The sequence below is a fragment of the Toxotes jaculatrix genome, chromosome 11, assembly GCF_017976425.1.
Source record: "Toxotes jaculatrix isolate fToxJac2 chromosome 11, fToxJac2.pri, whole genome shotgun sequence".
Classification (NCBI taxonomy): domain Eukaryota; kingdom Metazoa; phylum Chordata; class Actinopteri; family Toxotidae; genus Toxotes; species Toxotes jaculatrix.
The window spans coordinates 18,743,408-18,760,030 of NC_054404.1; the positions used below are offsets into that span (position 1 = coordinate 18,743,408).

The 16,623-nt window shown below is 41.9% G+C and overlaps 2 protein-coding genes across 4 annotated transcripts in view; one reads left to right on the plus strand and one right to left on the minus strand.

Moving 5' to 3' along the window:
• cdh23 (cadherin-related 23) overlaps positions 1–16,623 on the plus strand; it is a 142,739-nt gene that overhangs the window by 110,878 nt on the left and 15,238 nt on the right. For all 3 annotated transcript variants that reach the window (XM_041050657.1, XM_041050658.1, XM_041050656.1), the window contains 7 exons: positions 609–997; positions 1,388–1,489; positions 1,647–1,649; positions 1,838–1,987; positions 2,770–2,898; positions 3,376–3,504; positions 3,744–3,971. In XM_041050657.1, the coding sequence (XP_040906591.1) occupies positions 609–997; positions 1,388–1,489; positions 1,647–1,649; positions 1,838–1,987; positions 2,770–2,898; positions 3,376–3,504; positions 3,744–3,971 (1,130 nt within the window). The remainder of the gene's footprint in view (positions 1–608; positions 998–1,387; positions 1,490–1,646; positions 1,650–1,837; positions 1,988–2,769; positions 2,899–3,375; positions 3,505–3,743; positions 3,972–16,623) is intronic.
• vsir (V-set immunoregulatory receptor) lies at positions 4,960–16,137 on the minus strand. Its single transcript, XM_041050661.1, has 7 exons — positions 15,857–16,137; positions 10,080–10,496; positions 9,741–9,791; positions 9,540–9,650; positions 9,273–9,300; positions 8,589–8,764; positions 4,960–6,733 (listed from the first exon to the last, which is right to left on the minus strand). The coding sequence occupies exons 1-7, from the start codon at positions 15,942–15,944 to the stop codon at positions 6,696–6,698; spliced, it is 909 nt and encodes a 302-aa protein (XP_040906595.1). The 5' UTR covers positions 15,945–16,137; the 3' UTR covers positions 4,960–6,695.

Consider the following 16,623-nt stretch of genomic DNA (forward strand, 5'->3'; position numbering starts at 1 on the left):
AACATAAGAGCAGAGGGAGTCGAGTTTGCCCTCAATTTTATCTTCATACCATAATCAGAGAGAGACATAGTGGCTAATAGTGGCTGTAAATATCTCACTTCTGCTCTGCTGGCACGAACCAGTTGTTTGCAGGTCACCAACATAAACACTAGTGGGTGCCGCTGTAAAAGGACGCTGTTTACCAGGTTTTTCTTCTTCTCTTGGTTCATCACTTCCACACAAAAAGAAGTCGCGTCCATTGTAGCTTACATTTAAATCTCTAACTTCTGTTCCACAGCTCAAACTTCCTCTTTTCACTTCCCGTGGTGTAAAGTGTTTCGTAGACACCTTATGATGCATCTGTTGCCGTGACATACATTTTCCAAAGCATGAGAACTGAAATAAACACAGAGCAGCCAACAGCACAGTGTCGACAACAGTGTTATTTAAACACAGAATCAAGGAAGCTGTTTGCATGTTGTAACTATAGTTTCGGTGTAAAGAGGTTACAAGGTTAGTGAGTTAATTATCTTACTATTTTAGGCTCTCATAATAGTTGAAAACCACAAGTTTTAAAGTTTTTCATTGGAAGCAATTCCCTGCCAACCACCCCCTTTCTTCCTGTTCAGGTGATGGTGGAGCTGTCGCTTACGCCCTTGTGTCAGGCTCAGATCGCAAGTTTGAGGTGGACGTAAGCACCGGCCTGGTAACCACTGTGGACTACCTGGACTACGAGACCAAGACCACCTATCTAATGAACGTGTCAGCCACTGACCAGGCTCCACCTTTCCACCGAGGTTTCTGCACCGTCTATGTCACGCTGCTCAATGAGCTGGATGAGGCCGTGGCCTTCTTCTCCGCCGGTTATGAGGCTTCGCTACGTGAGAACATCGCCACGGGGACAGAAGTGGTCCAGGTGCAGGCTCAGTCGGCCGACAACTTGAACCAGCTGACTTACCGCTTCGACCCTGATACGTCGCCTGCAGCTCTGGCCCTCTTCAAGATAGACAGCGTCACGGTGAGTGAGGGAGCAGTGGAGGAAAGGTCACTGAGGATGTGAACACAGGAACGTACATGTCTCTTTTTCGTAGACTGCACCTATCTTCTGTCAGATATGTTTCATCCATTAACCGCGGTGTGATTCGATAATACCTCCTCTTCTGTGATTTAAGCTGGCGCTCTTGTTGCTGCATGACTGTAAGACTGATCAAAGAGCTTGTTTGCTTTGAAGTCATTTGATTCCTCTGATAGATGAGAAATGGGGATTTTTTTTTTTTTTTGGTTGATTTCTATGATACTTGATAGTCTCTCTCGCTCTCCCTCCCTTTCTGTCACACTGGGAAGATTTCTGTCTGGTATGGAATCTTTATGGAGGTGGAGATATATGCTGATGTGTTTCATGTTTCAGGGCCGTATCACAGTGACAGGCCTGCTGGACAGAGAGAAGGGGGACATGTACACCTTGACTGTAGTAGCTGATGATGGAGGACCTAAAAAGGACTCCACTGTGGTATGTTGCTTCATTGTGATTTTTTTATTTAAGCTCTACCTACCCCTCTCTTCATGTGCAATTTTGAATGCATTACAGCATATGTTGTATCTGTTCTGTTATAGAAAACTTAATGGCATTCCTCTTTTATTCATTGCATCTCTCACTGGGACTGCAGAAGGTAAGACTTTATGTTCTTTTTATAGGGCTCAGAATATAAAGTGCAGCATGAAATGTGTTCATCTGCAGTATGTGAAGTGCTTATCTTGTATTTTTAGATTTTGCTACCTTGGTTTCTTTAATCTCAAAAGGTAAGTATCATTTCAGTGATCTGTGGTAGAGCCTACATGTGATCTTACCTCTCACTAGGTTTCAATCACCATCCTGGATGAGAATGACAACAGTCCAGAGTTTGACATCACGTCTGATACATCAGTGTACATCCCAGAAAACACACCCATGGGGAAAAAAGTGGCAGTAGTGCTCGGACGGGACAAAGACGCCGGATTGAATGGACTGGTGAGGACAAAGAAAACGAGTGGAAAACATTAAACATAAAAAATTCTCCTTCTAAAGTTTAAAGCTCTTGTCATATGTGTGACACTGTAACATCATTCACCACAACACCTTTAAAGACTTAGGAGAAATTACTACAGCTACACAAGACAACCAACAAGAGGACAGGCCTTTACAACAACACACTTTACTATGTGCTTATGTGACAGCAATCCTTCCATACACTGAACAAATTCATTTTTTGGCTCAAAACAGAAGAATGTTCCACATTTCAGGTGTTGTCCGTAGCATATGGTGAAGCAAGGTTAGCAGCCGCCTGAACAGTGAATGTGACATTTACAAGTTCTGTTTCACATTTTGGTCTCTCAGTATTATGTTAACTTCAGCACTTTACAGCCCAATAAGTCAAATGACGCTTGCTTCAGTTTCACAACAGCTGATTTTGACATATATTAGTGGTCCACTTAAATTGCCAGCATTGCATTTTTCTCCTTTTTTTTCTTTTTTTTTTGTCTTTTAGTTTGTACACTTTGCTTGTAGTATTTTTCACCCCGCACCAACCCACCCCCTCCTGCCTCTGGGTTATGTTTTTTCTTAATTTTCTTTTGTAATGAGAAAATTCATTTGCTCTTGGTTCTAATGCTCCATGGGGCCCCATTGATTCTTTAGCAAAAGAGCTAAAGTTTCTGACTGAACCTAAGGTGTTGTAAGGTGCTATTTTCACTCTGTCAGTCTTTCTCTCCCCCTTTCTCTTTGTCTCATTCTGACTCATTACTCTCTCTCAGGTCAATTTCACTTTGGTGGCAGGCAACATGGAGGATGTGTTCAAGATCAAGACAGTGAACCACACCTATGGGGAGGTTTATGTCAATGCTCCTCTGGACAGAGAGTCAGTAGATCGCTACCTACTGAAGGTCAGGCAGTAGCAATGACGTCTTTCACCACATACCTCGGCTGCTAGGTTTTACACACGTACAACCACAGACCTGATTCAATTTCTAACCTCAGCACACAGATAAACTGATTGTGTGCGACAGACTTTTACACCTTGGTCACGTCAATATCAAATTCTGTGTGAGCATTTTTTAGCATGTAAACTTATATGATTATATGATTATATGATCATATGAAATTAGTAATATTTTCATTTGATCATATAATCATGTAGTGGTATCTTTTTTCATAAAGGGAAACTCACTGTCTCTTCATCTACCTCCCAACACAGGAAGATGCACAGAAGTAGCACTACTAAATTTATTTTTAACCAAGCACCAAGAAAGAGCCTGTATACACTTGATCTTTGTCCCCTTTGTGATTTGAATGCCATGTGTCTACATACCTGGTCAGACCTACATACAAATATGCACCAGTGCATGTGTGTGTTGTTACAGGTGCGTGCCAGCGACAATGGCTCACCTCCCAGACACACAGACCACTCCCTCACCATCAACATCCTGGACGTCAATGATAATGCACCTGTTATTGAAAGCCAGAGGGGCTACAATGTCAGCATAAGTGAGGTAGGGATGCAGTCGCACATCACATGGAGCATTTTATCCAGGTGTCAGTGGACTTTGAATTTGCTTGTTCCTGTCATTTTGTATGTGTTTAGTTCTTGAGCTAAAGCAGAACAACATCATAAACACTGGTACAAGTGGTGACTGTCAATTTGCACAATAATACTTAACTTTTGGGTCACAGGTTTGTGTTTGTTTGTAGGCAGTCGTTAATTGGGCTTCTTTTTTTATGTGAACTGCAGAATGTTGGAGGAGGTACGTCAGTCCTCCGTGTGGTGGCTACTGACCGAGACATCGGTCCCAACGCCATGCTGTTTTACTACATAACTGCCGGAAACCAGGATCTGACCTTCCGCATGGACCGTGTGACCGGAGAGATGGTGACACGACCGGCTCCTCCTGACCGAGAGCGCCAGCAAGAGTACAGACTCACCGTAACTGTGGAAGATGACGGGACGCCACCTCTGTCGGTAAGATGGGAGGTACTGAAGTGGCAATAAGCAGTACGCTGCAAAATGTATCTCAGCATTTCTGATAAACAGAGATATAATATCCATTTCAACATGTTTTTTCTTAGTCTAGTATTAAATTCTACCAACATTTCTTCACGGCAGAACTTCATATGAAGATGGAAAATAATTCATCTTTAAACATCCTTCTTTGTGAAATGCTGTATAATGCAGTAACCTTTACGAAAGGTTGCAATCTCCACAAAAAGGCGGAAATAATCTAATCACATCTGGTCATGGTGACTTGAACTTAGCGAAGGGGTCGTGTGGCGAATGCAGCATCGGTTCTTACACAGAGCCCCCCTACTGGTCAGTCACTGTACTACAAACAGTCAAACCTGAATGATATGATCACTGTGAGGATTCTGGTCCTCTGTTTACTGCCACTTTATCTACCTGCCTTAAACCAGCTTAAGGCATGCTTCAAATAGGCTATTTAATCTTTTGTACAAGCTGATCATCTGTGAAGGAACAGGAAACACCTTCGTTTGTAAACAGGAAAACCACAAGTTATAGTTCCAAAAGAGGAAGATGTATGTTCTTGCTTTCCCTGGTTCGAAATGTCTGCAACATTTAAAAAAAACACAGTAAGACATTGGTGACTTATAATAATGTATCTCTTCCTAATAAGACATATAAATAGCGAATGTAAGACTGCAGAAAAAGCACTGGAGAGAGGACATGAGCTGCACTAAGCATCCCCTCCTCCCATCCAGCCCTCTGTCTCTTCTCATTAAACAAGATACTAAGATTGGTTTATCATTTTCTCTCCTCAATGCCAGTCTCTCTCTGGTGTGCACCATTTTAAAGGCACACAAGTGGAACAACCTTGTTCCATCTGTAATGGCTCCCTAGACAGCAAGTGCAGCACATCCTTGTACATTGATAGTTTTGGAGACCTGCCAGTTGAAAGGAACAATAATTTCTAGACACAAGACTAGACACAAGGTTTTAAGGTTTAAGAGCTCAACTTTATTATACAAACTACAGTCAGGACAATTTAAATGCAATATACAAAGCAAACATGTTTTCACAGAATTGTTTTGTTTTTTATGTCTAATACAAGCTTTTACAGTATGAAACACATAAACGGAAACAGCAGAACTGCATGCAGGTATGCAAACATACACACACACGCACACACACACACACACACACACACGCACACACACACGCACACGCGCATACATTTAAACTAGACCACAAAGTTATTTTTGCAATTGGGAACCACAGATTTAAAAGCACATCCACATAAACACACACACATAAACAGGCACATGGGCACATCTGAAAACACAATTATTCACATCGACTGCTCATTAATGTAGTAAATAAAAAAGTAGTAAATAAAACATAAACACATACACATAATACCCTGTCATACATACCTGCTTGCACATCAATAGGAACTGATTTCCGTGTCGGCACCTGCTGTGCACATTTTACCTCGATATGAAAAAACCACCAGTGGTTTCACTCTCTCAATCAGTCACAAAGGGATATCAACATTGCAATCATTTGCAATCACTTCTCATCCTCTTTTAATATCCCTTGACATAATTAACCTTTGCTTATAATTTTAAAGCCATTCCTTCTCACTAAACAGCATTTAGTTTTTAACAATCCCATTATACATAAAAAAAAATAGGAATGAAGCCTAATATACACATCCCAGCAACAAATCTGAAAAATTACAAAATTATTCTCAAAAAATCTCTTGTGATGGCAGTGATGACATAAAAATCCACAAGGCTACATTCAAGAAAAAAATTTACATTTTATTCTTAATTATCAAACTGTACACAAGCATGAATATGCCAATTATGCACTATTATATATATTTATGTCTTATTAAGGCCACTGCAAAATGCTGTGAGAGCAACAGAGCTGACAGCAACTGAGGTAGCAAAGAGAGAAGAAAAAAGAAGCCAAGGCCTGGTGGAAATGATTCAGTGGAACAGTGTAATGCCATAAAACCATAAATTACTCTCAACATGTACAAGGATACTGGGACTTCTCTGACGATTGAGCCTCCTTTGGTAAGGTGCTATTAGAACATTTATTACAGTAGCATAGATGAGAGAAAGCCTTTGGTTGCTTTGAGACTTGTACATTGTTGTCTTACAGTTCCAGTCCAGTTTGTGCTCCCAACATAATGGCGGCGGGGGGTCACGCTATGACTGTGTGGTTTCTGTGTTTGTATATTTTAATGAGGAACTGACAAATTACACAGAGTAGGACACAAGTTTGAACTTAGATGTGAAAGTAACTTTAGAGTCCACAGAAACGGTTTCACTCTTAAAACGCCAAACCTGCACACCACAGGACCCCCACCCTTAGCAGCCTGGGTCTGTATCAAGCAGCAGGCCCCACCGGACTGAGGCGCCTGTTGGTCCACGAGCTGTTGTCAGCGTTTAGATGGAATGTCACACACAAACCCAGCCCCCGCCACAACACAAGTGCTCAGAAGCAAAAGTTCGCTTTTGGCCTCCAGCTGTTGTTGCAGGTGGAAATAGTCCATTCCCTCCTGCCGTCCAGACAATGTACAGATAACAATCCCGGCAGAAATTATTGTGAGACAGTTCATAAGGGCAACATCATTCTGAAGGCAGAGAGAAGAGGAAGAGAGTTGCAGGGCTGCTTCCAGGTCAGCAGTTACAGCAATGAATGAGGCGTCACCCCCCTTTAAATTTGCAGGAAGTCTGGAGACTCAGGGATGGTGTCTGGACCAGAGAAAAGTGTGGGTCAGTAAGAGCACAGAAACAATAACAGGTAATCCATATGTATCATCCTAACAACTAGTGCTCATTTAGTGCTGACGTGGAAAGAAGAAGATATGTGGGAGTCAAAATTTCACTTCCTGCCCAAGCGTTTCTTTTACCAAACCTCCTACACGAGTACAAGAGCGCACGAAAGCTAATAAATGTTGCAGAATGAAGCATGTTTAGCTGGAAACCCATTGAAAAGCGGAACAGGGAAATCTTACGTCTGAGTTGCAACAGGTTGAAGATAAGAGGGAACTGCTGCTAGTTAAATTCCGCTCAGCCTAAGGTCAATAGACTAAAAAAGATGAAGAAGAAAGCTGAAGTGTGGCTTTCATCCCCTTAACATGAAGCCTTAGAAAAAGGTTCAGCACTGGGGTTATATACTCTGCATAACATTTCTTGGCTAGTGAAGAAAATGAGCTTTGGCAGGATAAAATCCACCTTGACCTAAAGTAAAGTTTTTTTCTGGAATTTTTAATGGTGTTATCAATATTTGTGACTCCATCCAGTATAGAAACATAGCTCTAATCTGAGATACCATCAAGCAGCGGAAGTTTCTAGCTGTCACTTACTGTAAGCAGAGGTTTTCCTACTAGACACATTACCAGAAGTCTATACGGGTACAAACAAAACTTTAGCATCTACATTAGGGCTCAGTTAGTGGCTGTGGCCCAGTTTTGCCTCATGTTTATCTGTATGTCAGTTCTCACACACAGTGTATTGTCAATGGACAAGCTTCATTAAGTGTTTCTGAGACTTGTCCATGCTTGCACACTAAGGAGTTCAAGGTCATAGAAATAACATATGTGATGGTTTAGAGTGGGTTTTCAGTGAGCCTGGTTATGTCTTTCCTGAGTGTGTCCTTCCAGAAAACGGGGCAATCCACCTTAGTATGCCTGGAATGTCTGCACAGGTGCCCCGGGAATCAGTAGAAAAACACGCAGGATTGAACCCCTTCACCGTAACTAATGTTTCAATATTATTTCAAGCTGAGTCTGAGAGAACGGCTGAAGGGGCCATTAGTGTTAAATGGGAGTGCTGATGGGTGGAGAATGACTTGCGAGGGAGGCAGAGGTATTCAGCAAATGACAGCAAAAAGAGGTGACTTCAGTTGTGTGGGAGAGAAAAATTATACTCCCAATGCAGAGTGGTTTTTTCTTAGTCACATCAACTCAGCCCAGCTGTTTTGAGTGTGAGCGTGCAATCATGCACAAGAATGTGAGCATCCTTCCTCTGACGATGCAGGAGAAGCACACAAAGGCACAGTTGCTCTTCGATTGCATCAGTCTTTTATAAAACCGACTGCACATTTCGAAATAGGTATTTCCACAACTATGTCCTTGAGTAATACAGTTACATGCCCCTACGTAAGTACTTTTGTACATATGAGTATCATATGTTAATGTGAAGAGAGTCAAGTGTACACCTTCAGAATGTAGTTAATAAGGCATGACCTGCCAATGGACGTAATGCACACTCATTCCTAAACGGAAAGGCACCCACTTAGAAATGTAAATGATGTCCCCTGAGAGTGAGATAACTCATACTCAGCTTTCAGTGTGATAGTGCTGGTCAGAGGGAGGTTTGAGAGAGGCTAAGGGACAGAAGCTGAACAAAACAGAGAATCAGATAGAAAACTGTCCCAGTCTGTGCTGAGTGATTTATTGCTTTTCATCAGTAGATGGCTATTGTGTCCCGTCCGTCCGTACGTCCCCTTGTATCGGTTTCTCTGCCTTGACCTGAATATTGTGTTCCCTGTAGTATAAGCAGCTGTTGTGTTGTAATGATGTATAGTTTTGTGGGTGTGTCCTACCTTCTGTTGGGAAGAATACGTCCCCATGTGCAGGAGGAGAAAGAGGGGTTCCTGGCTCAGACAACAGGTGGCGTCCTGTCTCAGAGGACTGTCTGGTCATGATCTGAGAAACGGTTCGGGTCTTAATCTGTGGTGATCCCCCAAGAAACACTGGGTTCTCATGGCCGTGGGCCTCACTGAACACACACACACACACGTACATACAGGAAAAGGGGAAGCATACAGATGAGTAAGAAATTGCCAAAATGACCCAATAAACTGTTGCAACAGTCATTTGTTGCTCAAGGCATTTAGAAGCTTTATGTCTGTCGCTTTTGTATTTAGCAGTAACTGGGACTTTAATACTTGATGTTTGTTGCTCTGTAATGAGCATTAACTGCTGTACCAGAATGGTCCCTTTTATTCCACAGTAAATGATGTCTCTAAATGAATGTGGTGATGATTTACTTTATCATACTGTAGTTGTAAAGCTGTATGTAGATTTTATCAAACAAACGTTCACAGGATATTATTTGATTATAGTGCAATGAAGTTGTTTGGCAGAAACTACCTATTGTGTGAGAAATGCTGTGGCCACTACATACAGTAGCAGAACATCCGTGTAAACAGTTTTATTTTTTCTAAAGAGCAGCTGTGAAGCTGGTCTATGAGATCAGACCCCTGACAGACTGTGGGAAAACTTACCTGTCCATCCTCACCAGCTCTTGTGCACCTGGGAGAGAGGAAACAGGAAATGGGCTATTGAAAGAATTGAAACAGAGCGGAACACTACAGGCACAGGGTGAATGTACTTCCTACTGTGTGAAATACAGTTAATCCGGCTCAATGACAGGACATGTGAGCCAGAGAAAAACACTATGGGGCACCAAGTGTGAGACATTTATATGTGACCCATAATGTGGACATGGAATTGAATATGTGTGTGTCTGTGTGCGTATCAGTAATACGTACGTCTGCTCGACTGGCTGTTCTCCCTCTGTTTGTACACAAGCAACAGAACAAGAGGCAGAGAGAGCAGAGCCAAGATGCAGGCTGCTATGGCCAAACCCACTGGCACAGTGGCTGGGGAAGCAACAGAGAGACTGCGAGTTAAATAAACAGAATAACTGTCTAGTCATCATTGGCTATAGAGCCTTGAATAAGGTAATATACCTCCAGATGGTGTGGCATCCCAGACTGTGCAATCTTGAGATCCATTTCTCCCTGGAAAGAAAGAACACATGCATTGTTTCTCACATATAGAATATCACAGTATAGCATTGGTTTGGGTTTGTGATTCTTAAATGCAAAAGAAGCTATTCACCGTAGCATTTAGGGGTGAAGCTGTAGACCACAATGAGTAATCATAGACCACATCACATAGAGGGAAACTAACATAATAATCTTATCCTGCTTGGTGGCCTGTGATTTATTTAAATTAACTTCTTCCCCGGCTAGTTTACCATACACTAACTTACTTCACATTCACATTAATATATTTAGTGTCCTTACGTGGTGTAACATGGAGAATAACATGGCTGTGGGGTTTCTGCACCAGGGTGCCATGTTTATTTGCCACCTGGATGTCGAGGACCAAACAGCAGTAGCGACCCTGGTCAGCGTTGGTGACGTTCTGCAAAACTATCCAGAAATTCTGCTCTGAAGCTCCAAATTGCAAGCCTGGTGGTAAGGTGTGGTTGCCATGGGAATGAGCACCGACGGTAGTATGGCGTGGGCCCTGCCTTCCTGAACAGTGCTGATCAGTATGGGCCGTGAAAAGCCAACTGTGCCTCAAGAGATCAGTGGGGTGTAAGGCGGCACCTCTCTGGGCACACACCAGTTTGACAGTTGCACCCTCGGGACAGGTGTAGTACATGTGGGGGGCAGAAACGCTCACTGTGGGGTGGGCATGGGACGTCTCACCTTTGGCTAGAGAGAGAAGACAAATAGAAAGAATGTAGTTAACACATAGGCAATTTACAGCAGCTTTTGTTTCCTGAGTTTTGAGACAGTAAATCCTTCCTGGCTATATAGCGCCGCAAACAAGCTCTACCAATCTCTAACCTAAAGGCTTTAGGTTAGAGATTATGGCTGTGTTTAGGGTTAAAGTCTGCCAAATTGTAGATAGTAAGTGGGATTTGTATGCAGTGAAAATTAAGAATTGACGGAAGTGCCCGAGAAGCTTTTATAGATATGGATATATATAGATACAGATGTCACAGATGACAAAGAAAAACCAGAGGAAAGAAGTTAATGTATTTAGTAAACAAAATATCATTGTCACATGTTTGGTAAGTTAATTTTGATGCTAGTGACCCTCTGTCACTGGCATCCAGGAGATTCATATTCAGAAGGTGCATGAAACATTACATTTAACTGGAGCAAAGCAAAGTTACCAGAGTGAAACATGAAATCCAACAGCAACATTTTATATATTCAGATTTAGATTCAAATTTTTTGGTATCTAAAATTGAATAGGGTGAACTTCCTGCCTGGCACCACCAGTCATAATGCAAATAACCACAGCGCTAAAGCTTACTATTGCAACAACCAATGAATTTAAAGCCCCAGTCCAACAACTGTCCTATTTCTGCACACTACATGCTCTCTGATGCAGTTTCTTTTCTGTACAGTCATTCATAAATAAATATACTAACCTCCTGTGGGAGTGAAATTACCTGGTGAGAACAGTACATACAGCATCTCTCACGTGGCATGTCACTTGCCACCAAACTAGGTAGTGTAGCAATCTGACTGATGTTCTGTTTGGTCTTCTGCTACACCACCGTTGCTCTGTGGTGTCATTACTGAGGTGAAATAGCCCTTTTTTTTCTGTTCACCGACACTGATCCTCTACATAACTTTCATGTACATCCTGGAAACCAAAAAGACAGCTGTGAGACATTTCTCTACACGTCGCATTTTTCGCGTACTGCCTTCAACCACATCCTGTTCAGTATTTAGTGCAGCAGTGGAATGCATGAGTAGATGAAACTCTTTAATGTGTGCTCTGAATGATTATTTCATTGCAATAACACAACAAAGCAAATATATCCTCAAGCTAAGCAGCCTTAAACCCTTATCTAGCTAATCTTAAAAACAAAATGCAAACACAACATAATCTAAAAATGCATGTGAGTGTGTGCATGTGAATTAAAAGTATGCGTGGGGGTGAACTGCAACAAAAGAGAAGTGAAGAAAAATGTGCGTGCAGTTGTGTACTGATGCACTGAGCGATTCTGATCGTGGAACACACCATTTTACTTTAACTGTGCGTGTTTTTGGGGGTCATCTCGTCAGTGCCGGGTTTTAAGGAGTGGACTTCCTTCCTTACTTGTCCCAGCACGCGAACACGACTCCCACTCGTCGTCCTGTCTGGCTCCTTACAACTCAAAAACATTGAAGGGCTACAGCTGCTGCTGCTGCTGCACAGCTCTTTGTGAGCTGAAAATTTCAAGCAGGTTTTAACCCCACCAACCTCCCAATCAGTGATAATGTCACTGGAGGTGTTTTCCATCTGCTGTCAAAGAACCTTTTGGGACAGCTAGAACATGAAGGAGGAGCCACACAAATTGTTTTAGTCTAAATGTCAGTATCGGCTTTAAGTGGCTGGTTTACACCCCGTTGGAGAGGAAATACAGTAGCTGACCAGCCAGCAACCTTTATTTTTTGATTAGCTGTGCATGTTTGTACATCCAGTATGTGTGCATCCTGTGTATGTGTCAGACAGTGTGTGTGCAGCTGAACTCTGCACTGGCCATTGTGTTAGGAAAAAGCAATAGGAAGACCAGGGAGGGTGATTAAAGTGAGACTGTTGCCCCCGTGGCTGTTCCTGCCTGCGTGGTGGGACAATAGGAGGGGAAGCCCTTCTCGTCTCCTCTTTCATACCCACCCTGCCTTCCTCCCTGCCCTTTGACAACTCTAACAGTTTTGCTAGTCCTTTTTACTCTACTAGAGATTTCTTCTAGTTTTAATTAATGTACATTTAAATCTAACTTTTGCCTTCAAGTGTTGATTTTAAAGAGCCAAAGCTGGATTATCTGCTAGGCTGCCAGCTGGGAAATACTATTAAAAATCATCATCATACATCAAATGTATATCAGGTATAGTTTACTGACATGACCAGACCTTTCTAAAGGAGCATTTGAAGACAATGAGTATCCGTTGTTTTAGCTCTCGTCTTACTTGTGTAAGTGAGTGGTGTTACCACAGCGTCAGCACTGAGCTTGATGTGGTTGCAACCAGGTAAAAATGCACAGCAAGCCTTGCTCTGTCTCTGGTACAGAGAGGATTTCTTTCACCTGTATACACCAGACATCTGTGTTTTTGGCTCTATTATAGTTTTAAGTCTCCTCCTCTGATCTCTGTTCTCAGGATCCTGATAGCCCCTGAGGGCCCAGAAACAGGCCCTCCTTTGTTCTAAGCCTGAACACCACCTGTTTAGGACATGTTGCCTATGACAGCTTTCTTTCTGACATTCAGACATGCAGCAAAATGCTTTTACGTGTTAATTACACATGTCTTTGCTTTGACTACTGAGACTGTCCTTCTGCAGAGTACATAGTATTTTTTTAATTCCTCCTCTGTATTTAAGAGATGCTAATAGAATACAGGTTACCGAACATACCCTACTGGTAAATCTGGTATTCTTTCACTTGCACAAAGTCTCTGCCTGTGTTTGTACAAGTGCTGCCCCCCCCCACCCCCAACCAAAACCCACACACACCTCATCCCACCCTTTTTCACACCTACTGTAATGGTAATGATTAACCCATTAACCAGAAAGGGTGTTAATGAAACCAGCAGGAAGATCCCAGATTAGCCTCTCCATGTGCGTGCACACACACACACACACACACACACACACACAGAGAAAGTGACAACAGTTTCAGTTGAAACTTCTAGCATAACAAACTGGTACATTAGACATCTTTTCATCAATAGGAAGTGTTAAAGTGTGGCACATCACACTTAAGTCACGAAAGGAAGTGTTTAAGGGTCAGTGATTCAGGTCGTTGTTAGGAGGGATCCATGGCGTCTTAATATAACAATATGCTGTTTCTTTTGTTACTTTCTAAGTTTTGAGCAAACATGCACGAGTACTGTTTAACAAACGTGCACATGAGTCATTTCGATACTCAACCTTCCTCTTTTTCAGTGTATAAATGTACTTCACAAATTTAGCTGGTGTAATGGCAGCTTTGTAAGCACATTTACAACATAAGTAAAGCATAGTTTCTTCATTTGACTGACATTGTGAAAGTGTAAATGGGTCTTTTTGTAATTTTGAAACAGTAAGATGATGACTTAATCATCAACTAGTTTTCTTGTTTCCCCTCTCTTTTGAGTCCTTCCTGTTTTGCACTTGAAAATCTTTTTTTCATATTTCAGTTTCATTGTTATACTGTCTCTGTCATAGTTAAATGTTTTAGAGGTTTACTAACCAGAGCATATTAGGCTGTGTTTTTTTTTTTGTTTTGTTTTGTTTTTTTACTGCTGTGTCTAGAAGCAGAGTCAAGGCTCTGTAAGTGCCGGTCAATGCTGTATCCTTGAGCTGTTCAGAGACTCACCAGTGTGGGAGTCACATCTTTACTCTGAGAATGAAAGCTATTGGGGACATTTTACTTATCATTTTCGCTGCATTTTAAACACCATACGTACACGAAACTGTCAGCAACAGAAATCGCTGAACAAGGAGGGAGCTCCCCCTCCCCCAGTGTCTTCTTATTTCCCATACACTAGCATTATGAGCCCACACAGCTGCTGCACTTCAACACACTCACTGACCGTGCCTCCCCGGTCAGGCCTGTTCTCGTCGATGAGACTGACCCAGGAAGCCATTTTTAATCTCTGTACCCTGATAATGATTTATTCATTTAGGACGAGGGATCAATGCACGACTCCAGCTCTGTCACAACAGAAGCAGAAAGAAGTCAAGACAGAGACAGAGCTTTCACATCCTGTGGAGTTCATTGACAATTCTCGACTGTTGTCCTTCATTGTGAGCTAAATGCTTATCTTGACTGAGAGGAAAAGGAGCTCTGATTATTGCTCTGTTTATCTCAAGTCATGTTTTGTGGAGGAGTAACTCCACATTAACTGCTGTTTTCATCATAGGCTGAAAGGAAGGAAACTACCAAACAAAGGAGACATAACTGGGCTGAGGAGAGTTCTTAAGTCTTCAGCCTTTTAGGGCTTTTATTGGAGCTTTGGAGTTTTATGTGTCTGCTTAAATAATTCAAATAAAGACTGAAAAACTGAACTACAACATTTTATATTTAGTTTTTTCATAGATCTCCTCTCTATCTGAAATATCAACAGCTTCTGAGTAATATATCCAGATTGTTTTTTGTCCAGGATGAATCAGCCTAAACGTTTAGTGAACACCACCAGTTTGCTTTTGACGCACTTTAAAAGTGTGAGTTTATCTAAACATACCAAAGCCGAAAACTGATAACCTCTGCAAGGTTTCTGCGCTGCGGAGGCAACAGCTGCTTCTCCTCTCTGCTCCAGCGTCAGTTTCCAAAACTCTCGAAAGTCCTTGGAAAAAATCCCTGCGTTTTGTCAAAGCTCCCAAGGAAAACACGAGAAAACTGTGAGGCAATAAGTTACTCGAATTACAGCTGACCAACCAAACTCACCGTGCACGGGAAGTATTTCTCTACTTCCATTTTTATAAAATACGGGTTTTTCCCAAGTTGTGTGCAATTTTGGCCATTTTCAGACGTCCCTATATAAAAACACGGAGGACCACTCTTAAGGTGGATTTACACTTTATCCACAGGGAGGAGCTTTAAATAAATGCTTCACACCAGATGTTCCGTCTCAACACAACAGCAGCAGAAAATGTGTTCACTCCCGTAGCTTTCACAGAAACAACACGCAAGTGCATGTCAATAAAATGATGAGTAAAATAACATTTGTGAGAAGTATGATGAAATATATAAATATATATATATATATACAAAGAACTGTCAAAGTCCACCTCGCATAGTGATATTAGGCCTGTCATCTGAACTTCACAGCCGTCCTTGGTGTGAAACACAAGTTTCTCAACAGACTTCACCTCATCCATCACAGCCCCGCTATGCATATATGCATCCAAACCTTCCGCAGGATCACCTCACATAAAGAAAAGCGAAAGAGAGATGACTCTTTTCCCATCAGCGCACAGAATAATTTCTCTTTTAGTTTTTTGTCAACAAGTTGACACACGCCCGGAACAGCCTGATCAGTGCGTGCGACACTTAACTATGAGGAGGATGAGTTGAGTGGTTATCCGTACTTACCTTCAGCTATGGAGAGCAGCACAGAGCAAAGCCAAAACATTAGCTTCTTTCTCCAGACTGATGTCCCATAGGATAACCCCTCTTCCATCTCTGAGTTGATGTTGAGAAAATAATAGTAATAATAATAATAATAATAAAGTAGCAGGACGGTGTCTGGCTGGTTTTGATCGACAGACTCCACACGGAGCCCTTCACTCTCAGACTAGGCAAATACTCTGAACTTTAAACCTACACAGAGAGCCGGTTGACAGCCCCCTGTCACTCCAACTTGATTTAATCTTTCTGAACTTTAGAGCGCAGAACCAACAGGAAACACGGAGTCAAAAAAAAAAACAGGCTCCTCCCTCTCCCCTTCTGCCTCCACGTCATGTGGATGGCAGAGGTGAAAATATATAAATGCATATTTAGTACACACAAGAAAAAAAAACGTCCTCCCCTCACTTTTATATGTTTTAGCACATTAGTGCATATAATCTGACTTTTTAAAACAATTAAAAATCAAAACTGAATTATTTTCAAAGCTAGAAATGTCCTGCCTTTTCTTCTTCCAATAGAGGAGACACTGAAAAGACTCTGGATCCTGCATTTACTGTTATGCAGCCTCATCTCTGTCTTTCATTCCTGTGGCTGATGCACATATCTAGCAAACACTGATACCTCTCTTTCTATCTTTTTTTTTTCTAGCACAAGCACTCGAGGTCTTTTTTCAGACTTGAAAAACCTCACGGAGAGCCACAGACAGAACAGCGGTTTATGACCGTGGTTTG